Genomic DNA, 20,243 nt, shown 5'->3' with positions numbered 1-20,243 from the left:
GGCGCCGCGAGCAAGGCCCAGGGCGGACGGCCCTGGGCTGGACAAGTTGATGACCAGATGTCCCAGACTCAAGCCGAGACAGCTTTCTGATAGAAAAATACAGCCAGACCCATTTTTTTTTTTTTTTTTTTTTTTTTTTTTTGTTTTCCCCTTTCGGAAGCAAATCTCAGCTCCTGGCCATGAAGCTTCATAAACAAGCAGGGCCTTGGTGTTGAGGCATCGAGTTGCGGGGGAGGAGACAGTGGCTATGACACTTTTTGACACTTGGTTTTTCTGCCCTTCCCTTTACCTTCCACCACCATTTCTCCCCGAGGTTTTTGCCCAATTTCGGTTACTCTGGTTTTTCTCATTTCTTCGATCATTAACTTCTTTGTCCCTGAGCGCCTCTCTGTCCACTGCTTCCAAGATTACCCCCCTCCTTTTTCAGTGAGGTACAAAACCTTAAGTATGTAGCAAAAAGGCGAGACTGCACCTGGGCTCCTTTCGAGCGAGGCTCATTCCTTTTGGGCTCATTCCCAGCACCCTGACTTGGCTTTTTCTTTTTTAAAGAATGGAGAATGATGAAATGTTAAAGTATAGAAGAGGGATAGAAAAGGGATAAATTCCTCAGTTTTTTTAAGGAACTGGAATAGGAGATTAATGTGCATTCTGACTTTATCAGTACTAAATTCAGTGATTCCTCACTACAGGCTATGCCTTGAACTTACATATGTTCAAAAAGGAAAACTCTAGACTTTCTTCAAAATCAGCACACCTGCTCTTGAGCCATACTTGTGTGCAGCAAGTATGTGCAGACTTGAAAGTGCATACGAACCATGCCAGGATTCTTGATTCAGGTCTGTATATATAATGTATATTCTGTATATATAATGAGCTCCCAGAAGACCCAGGGGCTCCTGGTCCAGGAAGATCACTGAATTGTTGAGGCTGGAGCTTCCAATGTCCCCATGTCAGTCTGAGAGGAAAACAGGGACAGCTCAATGCTAGAGGCAAGCAGTTTGGGTTCTTGTGCTGCTTTAACACTGCATAATAGATGGGTAAAGATGCTCACATAAGCACACACACACACACACACACACACACACACACACACACCTTATTGAGCCTGTGATTAAATAAGTCGTTTCAATGCCTAACTGGACCTGAGCCACCAGGCTGCTGCTGAAATAGCTGCACATTCCAGGACAAAAGTGTTCATTGAGACTCAGGGCATCCTCATTTCGATCCATTCCAAATCTCCAAAGAAAATGCAGGGTTTTGCTAGGAGGGATCTGATAAGGTTTTGAAATTGGGAATGTCTCTAACATGAACCAAGTAGAAGAAAGTGGTACTGGCCGTGGGAAGTCCAAGGTGAGGTGATCAAATGAGAGCAAAAGGCAGGCACTGTGTAAACCTTCTCAGGAGACATTTTCAGGAGAGTAAAATGAAAAATAAAAAACTATTTTCAAATGGAATGTTGAGAATAGCCCTTGAGTTATTGAGGCCTTCTTCTAGGGGCATACATACTGTATGGAAAAAAAAAATCCTGACTAGCTCTAATGAACAGTATCTGCGAAACAAATCATAGATAGAACCCTATTTATGTAAAGGGAAAAACCATGTATCCAAAAAGTCTGCACACAAGATTAAATTAGGCAAAAGGAAAACTTCTGCTAACTTCCACTTATATTTTAATTGTAAATGGTTAGCTGTTGTAATTTCAACAATTATTAATACATGTTACATGTCCTACATAAAACATACTATATGTAAAAGAAAAAGCCACAGGACAAGCAAATGCTCAGAATACCTCTTATTCCACCAAAAAAGTCTATGAAACACAGTGGGAATTTAAGCCATTTCTACTTTTTGTTTCTGGTAACTGTTCATTAGGCAACCAATAAGAGCCTAGAATTGTTCAAGTAGGACAGTAATGTGGTCTACCACGTCATTCCTACCACTTCTAGTAGAGGTTAAGTCTAAATTCCAAGCCCCCAAGTAAAACCCTCTTTTTAATGAAGCCTCAGAAACAAACATTTTTACCATATTTTCACAAAGGGTACAGACAAGAATGAAATCTGTCTCCATATGTTTTCCCATACTCCTTGGTGTACCCAGTATGGTGCTGTGCCATGAGGATTAATGGGCAGTTATTTATGTAAATTAGGTTAGGAACAGGTTGAGGGGTAAGGTCATCTATAAAACCTGCCATTAGTCAAATTTTTGTCTTTATCAGAAAACTGAGTATTTTTAATTTGGAAAAGATGAGAGAAAGCAGAATTATTTATGTGTTCATATTAAACTCACATTATGGTGACTTTTCTCATTTTGCTTTCAAGATTATATACCTTCTATTGCTGTCTTAGCTAAAAGTCTAATGGGAGTCACAGCCGGCCACTCCCAAATAATCTCAACACTGTTGGTAGAATGTACTCTTTAAGAAAATGAAAAAGTCTAAATTAACATTGTCACCTTTTTCTTCTTAAATGTACTCCTCTGGAACCCTGGAAAGTATAATACATTAAGAAACTGAATATACAATACTAATTTGTGACAGATACTTCAAATAAAACATGTCAACATTTTTTCCTGGGTTACTCACTAATGGGGCAGCAACTCCTTAATGGCAATCATTTTACATTTGTCAAGTTTTGTTATCACATTGATGTTTTATGTATTATAAGATCTTAAATTGCAAAGAGAAACATATCTTTGTGTGAGATTTCTAGAGCACTGTCAAATGTTACTCTGTCAATTCCACCCAGTGCCAAAAAACCTCAGGAGACATAGATTGTAAATGTATTTTATTTTGTAAGCAACAATCAAAATATATTTGTGTTACTGTTTTCTTCAAATATTAAATGGGATCTTAACAAAATTTGTCCACTTTGATGTATTCTTATACAACTTTGGAATCTGCAAAGACCCTGACCAAAGAAACAGAAGTAATTGCACAACTGAGACTGAAGGTGTTACAGTGCTGCAAATGATGCCAGATGTCTTACATTGAACCAAACACACCTTCAGAGGTCCCTTGATTTTGAGCATTAGGAACAACAGAGGAATATACGCTGAAAAGTATCACTAATAGCCTTTTGCATTGTTTTATTTAAATACGACAGTATCCAACATAGCTGCTAAACACTGGACGATATTTGAAGTCATAAGTACATCCACATGTTCCTCCAAATGACGTTTGGGGTCCTAAATAAAAAAAAATGGGGAAAGAAAAAGAAAAAAGAACGATGTTACTGATAGAACAGTTACTTAAAGTAGCTGATGAAACTGGTAAAGAAAGCCAAACCTAAATTTATATATATATGTACAATTTAACTTTCCTAATATATCGCTACATTCTTAGGATTTCTAAATTAATTAAAAATTAAGTACCTGATAAAATAATAAGATTTACCCCGAAAGACTGATTTACACAATTGATGCTATGACTCTGCACCAGAAATTACAAAGAGTAACAAGGAATTCTATAAAGCCGCAGCATCTGATTTTTTAAAAAACAAAGTTTAAGCATTTATATGTGTGCATAAGCCCAAGTATGTGTGCGTATTTTGTGTCTTTCATATTTATTGACCGAGTGGGCTCTTTACTCAAAGCAGACATACCAATAGGTAAGAGTTGAATGTGAATTCTCATTACTTCCTCCGTAATTTTAATTTAAATTTAATTCATGTATAATTTTTAGTATTTCAGGAAAGGTGCTTTAAATGATTCAGGAAATATTCTTGGATCAAAAGTCAATGTTAGTTGTTTAAACATTTAAATGCAATTTGGATCAATTCTACATTGTTAAGAATATATATTTTATACACTTATTTTGAAAAAAAAAACTATCATAGTAAAGTATATAGGTATAGTCTTTTAACTGAAACCTAATTAAATCCATATATAAAATGTCTTAGTTAAAAATGAGGCTTAAAATAACATTGTAATAAATGAAGTCAAATTAAAATGCTTAATTTATATTCATGTCTAAGGCTGAGCTGAATGAAATCTATCAGCTAAATATGAAAGCTTTAAAATAATATGTGTGTGTGTGTGTGTGTGTGTGTGTGTGTATACATATATATATTGCACACATTTAAAAAACTCTCAATTAAAGCATTATTTTCGTTTGGGTATTGCTAAAATACCCAAGACTCCTAACTTTAAACAAATGTTCATCACTGGAATTATTTCTTGGCTGTTCTTTCCTAAATTACAATTTCAATATATGCTTGATTTCCTTAAACAAACCCAGGGATGCAACATGATACAAATAATTTTAAGTAACTAGACCACATATTAAATTTTCTTTATTTCAGAAATACACCTTAGGACATTTTAGTGAAAGTGACTTTTTGAAAGCCCGGGAGGAGAAAAAGATAGTGATCTGATTCCATTCTAGACAGGTTTGCTTTTGCCATGCGATAGGTTAAACCAGTGAAATGCTGTATTTTGAAAAATGATTCTGATCATTATTTAACTTTGCCCATTACATATTTTTCAGCTTTGCCTTTAATTTAGACCTTTTACTTGTTGCTAACTGTTACCACAATCTACATCGTAGCTTCAGATTCATTTAGTCAAAAAATCCTAAATTCTCTAAAGGGTAAGGCTCCAAGCTGGTGATCTAATAATAAATATGAGACTACAATAAATAGTGGGAAAAGACAACGAGAGTAACTGTATCACACAGGATGAGAGATTAAGATGAACTATACTTCATTTTGTTTTGGGAGAGTTCTTGTTGTTTTTAAATTATAATATTCAGACTGCAGTTGAGATTTAATTTCCCTGATTACGATATTTAAGTCAGACCTTTGCCCCTCCTGCTTTGTTGGAGTAACTGGTTTTGTAGTGAATTGGTAACACACTTCCCTCAGTTATCTACATTACTTCTTGTGGCAGCTGGGTGATTCTTAGAGATTTCCCATCCAAGAATGGTCCTGGCCCAAACCTACATAGCTTGTGAGATGTGATGGGATCAGAGCATATGGTAGGATGGCTGAAAGCAAAGACAGCTTAGTGTCTTGCATCTGAAATATCAAGATTCTGCCAACATCAGCAATATGATAACCATGTTCCATGAAATGAAAAAAAATGTAATCAACATTCTTTAAAAAACAGTTTAATTAATCTGTAGATTCTTTTAATTGGTTGGTGTGTTCCCCCAACCCTCAGAAACTAGGAACTAAAATATAGATTTCATCTTGGAAAAGTGAAAGAGCAAATACTTAAAACCCTTCTTCACTCACTATACTCCAATGGGGCTCTAAGCCTTCTCAGGAACATTACCTACATATTGAAACCTAGAAATTGACAAACTGTATCATTTAAAAAACTGTTACATATGAAATAAATCTACCATTCTATTATTCACTGATTATGTTATTTCCAGTAAAAATAATACTTGAAAAATTAATACAACTCAGGACCTAAGTTTCCTAATTTATTTCTAGTAAATTATTTTCACTAAAGATAGTATCTCACAGGTATATTTGTGACTTCACTATATATGGCAAAGAGAATTTGACATCAAGTAATTCAGTGACCTTTAAAATTAGCATCGTATTTACATGACAGAAGAAAAATGTAGAGTGAACAGACAGGAAAAAAAATCATGCAGGCCCTAAAACAGTTTTAACTCTACAAGAGCATGTTATTATGCGACTGCATAACCTATTACGGTATACCTCACCTGCTTGCCAACATTCTTTATTGCCAGCTGTTCAGGTGTCATCTTATCTTCTTCTTCTACAGCCTGTGAACGAAACACAAAGGACAGAGTTTCAAATTCTAAATTTACTTTTCCCACTGTAGAATATTCAAAGACAATGGTGACCATAATTTTCATTCACAGAATCTTTGATTCAAGTGACTTATTAAACAAAAACGTGATTTTGCTACTCTTTTTTTTTTTTTAAGTTTTTTTTTTTTTCAACGTTTATTTATTTTTGGGACAGAGAGAGACAGAGCATGAACGGGAGAGGGTCAGAGAGAGAGGGAGACACAGAATCGGAAACAGGCTCCAGGCTCTGAGCCATCAGCCCAGAGCCTGACGTGGGGCTCGAACTCACGGACCGCGAGATCGTGACCTGGCTGAAGTCGGACGCTTAACCGACTGCGCCACCCAGGCGCCCCAACTACTCTTTAGAATAACCTTCAATTGTAGTAAAAACGACTACCACCATCATTTTGAAAACAGACTTAAGAAATATGTAAAAGACACTGAATATGTTAAACTGGACCACCAAATGATAGTATTAACTCTCTGGAAGCTGTCACAGAATTCTTTGAGGGATGGCTAAACCGGAGGACAGAAGCCCCCGAGGCAGCTGTTTATGGCACCATGATGCTAACTAGTCCTATTCTGTGTTCTTTCCCTTTTCCTACTCCCGTCACACCTCTGCCCCAACTTCCCATTTCTTTGTCTCCTTTTTCTTGTCAACTGAATCTTTATATACCCAGTATCTATTTAACTACCAGTATCTCTTCAGATCAAAGGAGCTTCTGGCCTTTTTTTAAGGTTTATTTATTTATTTATTTTTGAGAGAGAGACAGAGAGAGAGAGAGAGTCAGAGAGACAGGAGACACAGAACGTGAGAGAGAGAGGGGCAGAGAGAGAGGAAGACACAGAATCTGAAGCAGGCTCCAGGCTCTGAGCTGTCAGCACAGAGCCCGATGTGGGGCTTGAACTCATGAACGGTGAGATCATGACCTGAAGTTGGATGCTCAACTGACTGAGTCATCCAGACGCCCCAAGGAGCTGCTCACTTTTGATCCACTTAACAAATCATATAGTTTTCTCCCTTCACAACTCTACACATTTAAAATCTCTAAAAGTAGTACATGTATTCAGAAAAAAAATCTCACTTCTCCATGACTGGTCTTTAGTAATAATGAAGAAACAGAGTAATGTGAAGTTTTCAGCATGAAAAACGTACTTGAATTAAAATCCAAATCAAGTAAAAATGAAATCAACCAAAATATACATAAACCATTTTCTAGGATTATCAGTTAGCTACAAACACTTAGGTGCATGACCACAAATTTTCTAGCAAGTAATTATGAAAAATTACAGAATTTAGATTAGCTACCATCACTGTCACCCTCTCTCAACAACAGCACCACCATAAAACCTCTTTATTGAGAAGGAACCTCCTTAAGAGTTTGGGTATGTTTCTGACTGAATGAAGCCAGGACTCTGTATCAGGTGAACTCCTTGTCTTTAGTGCCTGATAAATGGAAAACAAAGAAAACTGAAGGGTCACCAACCTTAAGAAATAACACCACAGCACTTACCACAAAGATGGTTACAAAAGAGGGTGAGATGGTGGGGGTAGAAAGCAGGAAACCAAAATCCCAGTGAGGGTTAGATTTGGATACTCTAAACTTAATAATCTTGCAGCTGCCAAATTTCTTCATGTGTGAACAATGAACATGTAGGAAATGCAATCATCAGACATTTCCCATAAACTGGGAAGTTTGGCTGCATTTCACACCTTCTTAATAGTTTTGTAAACAGAGAACTTGAAAATGAGCAAAGATGGCAAGTGTCTAATTTTATAAATGGACAAACTATCTAGAGAATTTTCCCCAGTAGAACCTGCCTAAAGAGAAAAGATGGTGAATAAGTACTGTATCTAGTGATTATTAGAGGATACTTATTTACAACACATCATCAAGAAAATACATTTATGACTCATAAAACTGAAAGAAGGAAAAATAAAAGTTAATAACACTCCAAATCTAGAATTCCCTAGATAGAGAGTATGTTCATTTTCAGAGTCAGATGTCACTCCTATTATTCTCAGCTAGTTAAAAAAGTATTACCTAAGTGGGAAATTGCTTCCCCGCTATCCCAACAATTTACATATATAGAAACAAAGACAACACATAAAAAAGTTTCTTTTCCTCAATTACTTTGACAAATCCTGACACTATACCTTACCTACTTGAAAACATTATTGATGAATGGAACAATTCACTTAAGTTGTATTCTGCATTCATTCAGTGTTAGCTGCTCCATGCACATGTTGAAAACAGTACAGTATTGGAAGGAGGTAAGAGTTTTGGAATTTGGCTCAAAATACGAGTCAAGGTACAAAATAGTTATTACAAAGTATTATGGAGTATCACAAATATCAAAGATGGAGGGTACGCAAAGATGAAAGTCAAAAAGCATTTTTTCACTTTTTCTCTTCACTGGTCCTTTTCTAAAAAGGTTAAACAGAACATAAAAAGTTCTAACTTAATTTTTAAAATCTTTTACATCATTTAACCACTTTACCAATTAGTTTTTCCATTTCCAATAATTAAAAGAGAGAGTTCACAAACTCTTTGAGAAGTACAGATGGTAAAAAGTACTCCCAGCCATAGATGCCATCTGGAAAATGAGGAGCAGCTGTAGATTTAGGCATATACTAAGGTTGCAAACCCCCATGACAAAGAATAAGCACATCTCTTTCATTCTAAGATACACCAGATCAGACCAGATCATCACATCAAAACCTTGAATGTTTTCTCCACTTACCTAAGTTACCTAGATCTCATCTGCCATCTGGGCATGACCGGTTTTGTCTTCATTCATAGTTCTAATCTGGCTAGTCACCAGGAAAAATTAAGAAATGGTAGCAGCAGAAACAAATGAAATTCAGGCACAGGCAGTGTCCTCACTAGGGGAACTTCTGTGTTTATGGCAACTTCTGTGATTTGGCATCAAATTTTGCTTTTGCATTCATGCTCTTCGGTTTACTCAACCAACAAAAAAGCACTGAAAATGTTTGTGGCTATTCACACTAGAAACGTTTTTAACAGTTTATCAACAAAGACCCCCAGATGGCTATCCCATCATGCACGGTCTGCACAGTTCTAAGAAATTCCTAGAATTTGGTCTGTTATGTTATCATAATCCCCTCAGATGTACCCCCATGTTAAACAGGCTTTTACTAAACCCATTAACTTCATTCTCCTTTTTCTGGTAATGGTCAAATTTCTTAAATGGAAAACAGGTATCTCAGATTCTACCATTTTATTTACCCTTTAAAAAATATGGACTGGATCTTTTGCACTTCATTTACACTCTTTTAAGGATCTCCACCAGGTAAAATCCAATGAACTCAGTTTTCTTGAACTTTCTGAATGCCTTAAAGAGCTTCTTCAATCGCTGTTTTCTCTTCTAACCCTTTAACCTCTCTGTTTTTATAACACCATGTCTCCTATTCCACTCCATACTTCTCTGGTCCTTGGGCTTCTTTTCTTCCTTTTGAAATATTAACTTTCTTTACTCTATAACATTCCCTGATCCCATTTAATAAGCACGTGCTTTCTAAAATCACATAGATGGTAATTTTTTTCACCATCAATCTCTGCATAACTGCTAGTGAATTTCAAGATATTGTCTTTTCCTTCTTTCTTGATTTTATATGAAGTTAATGTATTGACTATATAACTGAAAATCACATTACTGGGTTAAGGGTAAAGAACAAGTTTAAAGAAATGGCTTTTATAAAACATACTTGAGAAAGCAAAATTAGCACACATCAAACAATTAGAAATCTGAGACAGGAGAAGAGGTGTGAGTTTGGAGAACATAAAATTGGTTTTCCTACAACTATCAGTAATTACATATTACCAGACACTTGCTTTTACAAATATTGATTTACTGACTCCTTAAAACATCCCAGTGAAGTAAGTTAATATACATTTTATATGTAAAGGAATTAGGCACTATCTCCTTGGGAGAACCATATGTTAATTCCAGCAATACTCCTATTATATATAAAAAAAATGTATTTCTAACTCTCCTTTTGAAATAGCTTGCAACACTTTAGGTACATTCTATGCATGTCCTCGACAGCAGAATTTTCATTTACATATTCAATAATCACTACTAAGTACTCCCTCTGAATAAGATAGTTCTCTCTTCAAGGAGCTCACATTTGGGCTTTACTTGCCTGGAAATATCAAACTGCAATGCAGTATGAAATATACAAAAATGGAATGTGCACAAAGAACAATGGGGCCACATATAGAATATAGCCAATAAGCAATGAAACTGTGACTTCAACAGTACTATCTATCTCCAAAGACCTTGAAGCAATATTCATGACAATTCAGGAAATAATTACTTTATAATGACATATCCTGGATAATAATAAAGCCAAACCCATGATTTAATAAGCAGCCTGAACAGCATAAATTCTAAAAATCTTACAGGGAATCCAATTTAAAAGTGTAACTACATGAAATAGGGACATACAATAAACATCATAGGTGTATGTGTATGCACCCATAACAGAAATTATAGTTCAGCCTGTTGAAAAATTTCTATGACAGAATCTACTAGATGCCTACCCAACATGTATCCTCCCTTTCTTCTTTTGTAATACCACCCTAATTTCCTTAAAGACAGTGCTGCTCCCAGGTAAAAGACCACACTATATATATAGCCTTTCTCAAAGTAAGATGTGTCCACTTGAGTTCTGCCAACGAGACTATAATCAGAAGTGCTGTTGGGTAGGGTTTACGAAAAGGACTGTGAAACGGAGCAGATTTAGCTGGGGCGCATCCCTCTCTTTTGCTCCTCCTTTTTAACCAGTTACTGGGAACTCAGATGGGATGGCTAAAGCTCTAGCAATCACCCTGAATCATGAGGATATCTAGAGGATGGAAGCCAATATGAGGAAAGTGGAGCAAAATATAGGAGGAATCTAGGTTCATGAAGACTTCAAAGTGTCATACTGGCCTTGACTTGCAAGACACCTACATTTCTTTCTTTTTCTTTTTCTTTTTTATTAAGAGACCTACATTTCTATCTTGTTGAAACCATTGCTACTTTGAGCTAACACAATCTTAGATATCAGCAATATCTGGTTAATGCAAAAACTGAAAACAATTCAGGATTTACATGAAGTATATTATTCCTCTACTTTCTACCTTTGAGGTGACACTGTTCATAACATAATATGTTGAGATAAATGTGAGATAGGTATCTTTGAAAAAGAAAAGGAAGGTAACATAGTAGGAACTTTTCAAATTGTTATACAATTCAATTTCTACACATAAGAGCAGGTTGTAAATACTTCTATAAGTCGGTACTTATAGAATTTTTCTTCAAAATAAACCTTAAAAGAGAACATGTTAGTTTTAAGAGATATATGCATTTATAATTGAAACATAGCCCCTCTGCAAAGTGCTGTAACTCTTTACTTACCCACTAGTGATGCATTTTCCCAAATCATTTCTTAAATTTGAAAATAAAATTTTTCTTTGACTACTTAATAAGGTTGAACTTGTCTTTTCATGTTTATATGCCATTTGTCTTCAGTGAGTTTTCCAGCTGTTTTGTCCAAAATTATTGTTTTTTAAAACTACGTTATAGGGATTCTTGTGGATACTATACAATTTTTTTGGATGCTAGTCTTTTCTGTGTTACCAGTACAAATATTTTCTCCCAGTCTGACTCCTAACAAGCAGTCAATAAATGTTAATTTATTATTTTTGTTGCAGATAAACCATACTGTCAAGTTATCAAAACTGTAAATTACCTCATTGATATTCTTACTAGCATTAAAGTAATCTTCCCTATAATAGTATATATTCCCTATATAGTAATTTTTCCTATAATCTAGAATCAATGATGATTTCCAGCTGGAACACTACATATAAATCAGGGCACGTTCTTCAAAGCCAGACCTAATTCGGCTGGAATTTAGTTTGTACGGGCCCATCAACTTTTTTCAAAGCTAAATTCTCTCCAAAGACTTCTTGCTACATGTGGCAAGCTTTACAATATTGACAACAATATTTACAATACTGAATCTTCCTATGTGAAAACAAAGGAATCTATTTTATAAATGTTTTTAGTATTATTGAAATAAGCCATATACATTTAAACATGTATTTCTTATGGTAATTATTTCTAAGTATTTTGTAAGTTTGGATACTATGAACTGACTTGCCTATTACAGTTTTCACCTGGTTTCAGCTTGTGTAATTGCATGGTTACCACATACATAATTCTCTATTTTAACAGTTCTGATGGTCTTCTAGTTTAGTCTCTTAGATTACTGTTTGATTGTAAACATATCCTATCATACTTAAATAATGATAATCTGTCTTGGTCTTCCCAATATTTATTTATTATTTTGTTTTTCTTATCTTATTGCACTAGCATAAACCAACATTTTCCCAGTTAAAATAGCTACTGTAGTAAACCAAATGTAATCATATAATTACATGTTTTATATCTAATCACATAAAAAATATACCTGAATTTTCTTTCAGGTTATAGAGTAGGTACTATTTCTACCTGAAAGGTAAAGTGTCAGATCTCAGAATTTATAGGGCTGCATGTTTGAAAACAAGGTAAATTTTTATGTCTCTGTTATTTTTTTCTAAGTTTTATTTATTTAATTGATCTCTACATCCAACGTGGGGCTCAAACTCATGACCCTGAGATCAAGAGTTTGATGCTCTACCATCTGAACCAGCCAGGTTCCCCTCTTTATGCTTTTTTTTTTTTTTTTGAGAGAGACGGAGGGAAAGAGAGAGAGAGATTGTGTGGGTTTGTACAGGGGCGAGTGTCAAAGGGAGAGAGAGAGTGAATCTTAAGCAAGCTCTAGGCTCAGCAAGGAGCCCACTATAGGGCTCAATCCCACGCCCCTGAAATCATGACCTGAGCCAAAATCAAGAGACGCTCATCCAACTAAGCCGCCAAGCACCCCTTATTTTATTCTTAAAATGCTCCTTTTATAATTCACTTTTCACTTGCACATTCATTTACAAGTATCCAATCAAATATTATCAGTATTTTAAAACCTGATACATCTTAGCATGAATAAATTAGAGGAGATTTAGAATAACAGAGTGTGGTGGTTGTAGTTCAGTAATTAGAGAAATCAATGACTAGTAATCAAGCAGAATCTTTGTGTGGAATTCAGACTTGAAATAGAAAAGTTGGGACAAAGGAATTTAATTATTTTCTAATCTTCTTTCACTTTAGGAGCTAACTGGCACCTAACAGTAATTACCTTAGTTTAAAACACCAACCAATTAAAAAGAATACTATGAAGAATTGGTAGCATGGGCATTTCTTTTTATATTTTAAGTGTTACTAAAAACTCCACCACATTCTCTTTCAATCACAGAGGGAATTACATTCTCAAATTTGGACTCCTTCATATCACAGCTTACACATTGTTTTCATTTTATAACCAAACCTTACAAGTTTTTGAGTACTACAGAGATTTTTTAAAACTGTAAAATAGGAAAAACTTCTGTGGATGGGCAGCAGTAACCATAAATAGGTTATTTCCTGGCAGTGGTACCAATATGAATTTACTTAAAACTTGCAATGTTACAGAGAAATGAAAACCATTCCTACAGTCTGCTGAATAATATTACTTAAGTCACTAATGTATAAAAGGTTAACTGTTTTAAGTATGATAAACTATTTCTTTCTCTTTAATCTTCACAGCATGAAAAACATATACTAGAAAGATAAAAAAAATTTTCCCTATAATCGAGAATCAATGATGATTTCCAGCTGGAACACTACATATAAATCAGGGCATGCTCTTCAAAGCCAGACCTAATTCTGCTGGAATTTAGTTTGTATAGGCCCATCAACTTTTTTCAAAGTTAAATTCTCTCCAAAGACTTCTTGCTACATTGCAGCAAATTTTATACACTCTCCGTTGGCTAGTATTTATTTGGTAGGTTAATGTAAAAAGAAAAATATTACTTTCTTTTTAAACTTTGAGAGAGAGCCTGTGAGCACATGAGTGAGAGAGGGGCAGAGAGAGGGAGAGAGAATACCAACCAGGCTCCATCATGTCAGCACAGAGCCCAATGTGCGGCTCCATCTCAGAAACCGTGAGATCATGACCTAAGCTGAAATCAAGAGTCGGATGCTTAACCAACTGAGCCACCCAAGAGCCCTGAGAAATACTACTTTTTGGTGTGACAACCAAAAAAAATTTTTAGCTGTCTCCAAAATCTTAAGCTCTAGCTCCTATCATTAAATTTTAGTCCTGTATTTCTACCTGCTTGTTTAAAATACAACTCGATCTCCTTTCTCAATCCTTCTACTTCAAAATCGGAAAATTTTCATGGTACTAACATACTTTTAGTCATCTAGGTAGGAAACCCTGAATTCATCGCTGATTCCTCCTTCTTCTTTCACTCCATCTATCCAGATGCCATGTTTTCTTTATTTGTCTGCTGATGCCTCTGTTCCCAATGCTACTCTGGTAAACCAAAATACCTAGTACCTTTTGTTTGGGTAACAGCAAGCTCCTCCTGAACAGAACCTCCATGTCAAATCTCCTCTTCCGGCACAGCCCTTCTTTTACACTGTCGTCAAATTACATTTCTAAAATTAGGTTCTGGGGGCGCCTGGGTGCCACAGTCGGTTAAGCGTCCAACTTCAGCCAGGTCACGATCTCGCGGTCCGTGAGTTCGAGCCCCGCGTCAGGCTCTGGGCTGATGGCTCAGAGCCTGGAGCCTGTTTCCGATTCTGTGTCTCCCTCTCTCTCTGCCCCTCCCCCGTTCATGCTCTGTCTCTCTCTGTCCCAAAAGAAATAAATAAACGTTGAAAAAAAAAAAATTAAAATTAGGTTCTGGGATATCATACTCCTAGTCAAAAATAACTCTCTCCTGGGACACCTGGGTGGCTCAGCTGGTTAAACGTCAGACTTCAGCTCAGGTCATAATCTCATGGTTCATGAGTTCAAGCCCTGTGTTGGGCTCTGTGATGACAGCTCAGAACCTGGAGCCTGCTTTGGATTCTGTCTCTCTCTTTCTCTCTGTCCCTCCCCCACTTGCCCTCTGTCTCTTTCTCTCTCTCAAATATAAACAAACATTAAAAAAATTAAAAAAAAACAACAACAACCCAACAACTCTATCCTGGTATTCTAAATCCTGTTACTTGAATTCAATAACTTTAAAAAACTCTTCCCGGGGTGCCTGGGTGGCTCAGTTGGTTAGGCGGCCGACTTCGGCTCAGGTCATGATCTCGCGGTCCGTGAGTTCGAGCCCCGCGTCGGGCTCTGTGCTGACAGCTCAGAGCCTGGAGCCTGTTTCAGATTCTGTGTCTCCCTCTCTCTGACCCTCCCCCGTTCATGCTCTGTCTCTCTCCGTCTCAAAAATAAATAAACGTTAAAAAAAAAAATTAAAAAACAAAACAAACAAACTCTTCCCCACTCACCCTCATATAGTATATACTCTAGCCAAACACAGTTTCCTAAAGGTGTCTTTGCCTTTCTGTCTCCTGGTCTTTGCCTGTGATGTTTATTTTGCCTAGGGTAACATTTCTCTGTATGTCCAAATCTTATTCATGCTTTAAGGTCTAGTTCAAATGCTGTATTCTCTAAGATAGCATCCTGGGTCTCCCACAACTGAAAGCAAGGGCCTCTGAATCTCTATAGGACTTCACTATATTCTCTATGGTAGTGTTCTCTAACTTCCAACTTGAATGAGTACACAAATCTCCTGGAAATCTTGATAAACTATAGATTTTCATTCGGTAGGTCTGAGAGTCTATATTTCTAACATGATCCCAGGTGACACTGATACAGCTGGTTTGTGGACTATTTGAATACTGACGTGTTATGGAACACACCAATTTTAGCCTACAACTCTGATTATTTGTAAACTTTTTTTACTGCCTCTGTTTTCCTAAAAATGAAGGAAGGATCCCTGTTTTCCACTGCAACTTGTACAGGAGATATGCAATTGATATTTGTAAACAAATCCCTGCAAAACTTGTATGTTTTACAAATTACAGGTTTTCAATCCATTAATGGGTTGCAAGCTATATGTACGTGTATATAATATGTATGTATATAACTGAAACAATAAAATTAAGTCAAATGAGAAAAAATATATCACATGTAATAAGGGTAAATATTGTTCTTTAAAACTTTTGTTGCAACTACATATACACACATATACATTTGCATGTACTTGGTTAAAAACGTAAAATCTGTTTTCTAATTTTTTTAATGTTCATATATTTTTGAGAGAGAGAGAGAAAGACAGAACATGAGCAGGGGAGGGGCAGAGACACAGGGAGACACAGAATCCAAAGCAGGCTGCAGGCTCTGAGCTGTCAGCAGAGAGCCCGATGCAGGGGCTCAAACCCACGAACCATGAGATCATGACCTGAGCCAAAGTCAGACGCTTAACTGACTGAGCCACCCAGGTGCCCCCAAAATCTGTTTTTCATGTGAGTTTTAGTCAAGAAAGCTGTAAAATACATGTTATGGGTGGAATCATGTCCCCCAAAAAGATATGTTGAACCCTTAACCATGGTTAGAGATTAAAGTTGCCACAACCTAAGAAAACCTGGGACTGAAGAATGTGGAAAAGGAAAGGAAAGATATTCCCCTGGAGGCTTCAGAGGGAGCATGCCCTGCCAATACCTTGATTTGGGACTTTTAGCCTCCATAATCATGAGGGAATGTATTTGTTTTAAGACGCCCAGTTTATGGCAGTTTGTTATGGCAGTCCTTGGAAACTAATAGAACACAGAAGAAACATTTTATTTTATTTTTTAGTTTGTTTGTTTGTGTATGTGTGTGTATGCATGGTTGTATATACTGACTGACTAACTGACAGAGAGGTAGGGGCAGAGAGAGAAGGAAAGAGAGAATCCCAAGCAGGTTCCACACTGTCAATGTGGGCCCAATGCGGGGCTCAAACTCACGAACTGTGAGATCATGACTTGAGCCAAAATCTAGAGTGGACGCTGAACTGACTGAGCCACCCAGGCACCCCCAGATATACTTTAGTCACAGCTCAAGTATTTTCTTAATTTCAGAATTATAAAAAAAATATAAATCTATGAACAAGAATATTATGGCCACATATATTTTAGTATACAATAAACATTTTCAGGAGATTCTACAAAATATAACTTTTAAACATACTCATAGAAGTAATCTCCCCTATTCTTTTTTTTTTTTTTAAGTTTACTTATACATTTTGAGAGAGAGAGACCACAGGGAAGGGGCTGAAAGGGAGAGACAGAATCCCAAGCAGGCTCCACAGTCAGTGCAGAGCATGATGCAGAGTTTGATCGCACGAACTGTGAGATCATGACCAGAGTCAAAATCAAAAGTTGGATGCTTAAATGACAGAGCCACCCTGCTAGTTATTTTTCCTTACATCATCATCACTTATTTTCTTACAGCACTAATCCTAATACATTATATTGTGTTTCTTTGTGTTTTTCCTACCAGAAAATAAGTTCTGTGTGGACAAGTATTGCTTCTTACCATACCCCCTGTGCCTGGTGCATAGCAGGTTTTCAAGAGACACTTATTAAATGGAAAAAAGAAAAGCTCGTAAACTAAACTGTAGGTAGAAGTATTAAATGCTGTTGTTATTATCCTACATCTACTTGTTTCCCATTCCCTCCCAAGAAAAAGCCCTTTGGATAATCAAAAAATTTCAAATTAAAATCTAGCCAGCTGCCTGTTTTATTAAAGTTGTACTGAAACACGGCCTCACTCACTCCTTTACATACTGTCTGTGGCTACTTTTCTATTACGACAGCAGAGTTGAGTACCTACAACAGACTGGATGGCTTTCAAAGTCCAAAATATTTACTATTTGATCTATAAAATAGGCCACTCTATTTTTTAACTATGTATATATTTATACAATACTTGCCATCTAATCATATGTATTCTAAAGATTATAAGAAATAAATGTGGGAAGTAACCTTCACCTTATTGTAATTCTTGGCTAATTCCAACATCTCTTTTACCACTGATTCATTGTGTTTACAGTGTTCACTGTAGTCCTGAAGTGTCAAACCTTCCATCCAACTCTTCTTATGCAAATTTAGCAACATCTGAAAAATATAAAGAGTGATTATTTTCCTGTATTGAGGATACCTCTTCACTTGTCCTGAGAAACAACTTCACAAAATTTGGAATTAATGAATTTAAAATTTAATTTTATTAACTTAAATTCTAGTAAGAATTCTCTTAAATTTATATTAATATAACCTAAGGAGTATTCCAACCTCATGGCCTTTGTACTTGCTGTCCTTCTGTCACAAAGACTATTTTCCTTATCTTTGCATGGCTTACCTTTCTCATTTCCTTAAAAATAGGTGGCTTTCCTCATCACATTATATAAAAAAGCCACCTCACACTATCTCAAACATCTTTCTTCCCTTATCATTATTTTTAGAACATTATCAACACTTGAAAATTTTATTATTGCATTTCTCGCTCACTAAAATATCAAAAGAGTAGAAACTTTCCCAGTTGATTTCAAGATCACCAGGATGTAGATTCTAGAACAATATCTAATCATAACAAACATTCAATAAACACCTGTTGAATGCATAAATGAATGAATGGATGGATGGATGGATGGATGGATGAAACTGCTATGTTACACACAAGGTCTCTAATAGTTCATACAGTCCAGCTTTCAAATACCAAGGTAAGGAGGTAAATGCCCCATTTACTGAATGACTTCATGTAAATCTTACTGTGCCTCAGTTTACATATTTATGAATTGGGGGCTTATATTAGATAATAAATTTCTTTTCAATTCTAATATTCCATCCATAATTTTTAAAATGAAAACTTCCTTACTGTCTAAATGAAAAGTCATGAAACTGGGCAGGAAATCACAGATTTATCCAGTGTGCAATCAAATCAGCAAACTAGGATCAAACTCTATTAGTGATCCTGGAACTAAATACCTTAGTTCACTGTTTCTCAAACTGGACTCCTAGTTCTGAGTATGTAATTCCTGGAAGTTCCGAAATTTTCAACTTTAGAGTATTTAAGACAGTTTTTCTTAGTCTTATTCTACAAATGTTCTTTAGTTGAACTTACAATTGAGTAACTTTAAAAAAAATTTTTTTTCAACGTTTTATTTATTTTTGGGACAGAGAGAGACAGAGCATGAATGGGGGAGGGGCAGAGAGAGAGGGAGACACAGAATCGGAAACAGGCTCCAGGCTCTGAGCCATCAGCCCAGAGCCTGACGCGGGGCTCGAACTCACGGACCACGAGATCGTGACCTGGCTGAAGTCGGACGCTTAACCAACTGCACCACCCAGGCGCCCCTTGAGTAACTTTTTAAAATGACTGCTAAAATCACTGTGAAAAAAATCTGGTTGCCATTACAGCCAGTCTATTTTGTGAGATCCATGAGCTGTAATCTGAAGACGTAGCTAGAATAGTTTAGAAAAACGATTCTACTTGCTCAGAGATTTGCAGTTACATGTGGTACAAAGGTTTTCTTATGCTAGAGAAAAAGGTGCATGTCAAAAATCACCTATGAGACTTTGCCAGACACAAAGCTCCAAATTCCTCCATTCCCATTCAAGGGCCCAGGGAGAGACAAGAGTAACCTGAAAAAAATCCTACACAACTAACTCCAATTTTTTTGACTGCTTCCCATCTTCTCCACTGATAAGTGTTCTAGATAATATATCTTCAGGAAATTTTGGTGCAGCTACAACTATATGTATTATAAAACTACCTATAATTAAGTGTGGAGAACTGGATTTTTCTACCACTTCCAAAGCAAAGTTTCCACAGAGCGTGAGGATATCTCTACCATGCCTGAACAAGGACTCCACTGGGACCCCTGAGGAAGTTTAAAGTTAATTATACAGGTTGGTGGGTAAGAGTAAAGGTAGGGCTTTTGTTACCATAAAAGCTCCTGAACTAAGCTATTAGGAGCATAAGCATAACATTAATTAACTTATGTACGTATTTGCACATGTGTCCTTAATGTCAAGGATAGTGGCTAAATTTTGGGCGGTACCAAAAAGGGGGAAAGCTGATGTAATTATATGGATATTTCTAACCAGCTGGGTGTCAGGTATCAGACTAAAAAAATATTCACATATACAAAATTTTCAGTTTATATATGACAGGTGCTCTTTTTCATGGCCAGTATCTATTCTGTAAAAATTAAAAATAGGTGTTGAAAATATACTCCAAGCTATCAACTAAATGTATCACGGCAGATGTAAACTTTGGGACAAGCAGCTGCAAAAGAGCTCAATGGCTCTATGTCTCCCCTCAGGACAGCAAAGAACTGGCCCCTGCAGCCCCTCACTCATCACCATGCTCAAAGCATACAGGACCTTTGGGTGAGTTTACTGGTAGCTTTGACCTTTTATTTATATTTTATTATTTATTTATTTATTTATTTATTTATTATTTATTTTTTACGTCAGACGGGTAACGTGCCAACGTCATAACAAGTTTTTTTTTTTTTTT

At 36.3% G+C, this 20,243-nt stretch overlaps 1 protein-coding gene across 1 annotated transcript in view; it reads right to left on the bottom strand.

Moving 5' to 3' along the window:
• Positions 1-2,766: 2,766 nt before the first annotated feature.
• Positions 2,767-20,243, bottom strand: part of PSMD14 (proteasome 26S subunit, non-ATPase 14) — a 103,630-nt gene continuing 86,153 nt past the window's right edge. The window contains exons 10-12 of the mRNA XM_040475183.1: positions 17,714-17,839; positions 5,675-5,737; positions 2,767-3,183 (exon numbers count right to left, since the gene is read on the bottom strand). Of these exons, the coding sequence (XP_040331117.1) occupies positions 3,085-3,183; positions 5,675-5,737; positions 17,714-17,839 (288 nt within the window). The 3' untranslated portion in view covers positions 2,767-3,084. The remainder of the gene's footprint in view (positions 3,184-5,674; positions 5,738-17,713; positions 17,840-20,243) is intronic.

The sequence above is a fragment of the Herpailurus yagouaroundi genome, unplaced genomic scaffold, assembly GCF_014898765.1.
Source record: "Herpailurus yagouaroundi ecotype Mexico unplaced genomic scaffold, PumYag 140, whole genome shotgun sequence".
In the NCBI taxonomy this organism is placed as follows: domain Eukaryota; kingdom Metazoa; phylum Chordata; class Mammalia; order Carnivora; family Felidae; genus Herpailurus; species Herpailurus yagouaroundi.
This window is presented reverse-complemented; position numbering and strand designations above follow the sequence as displayed.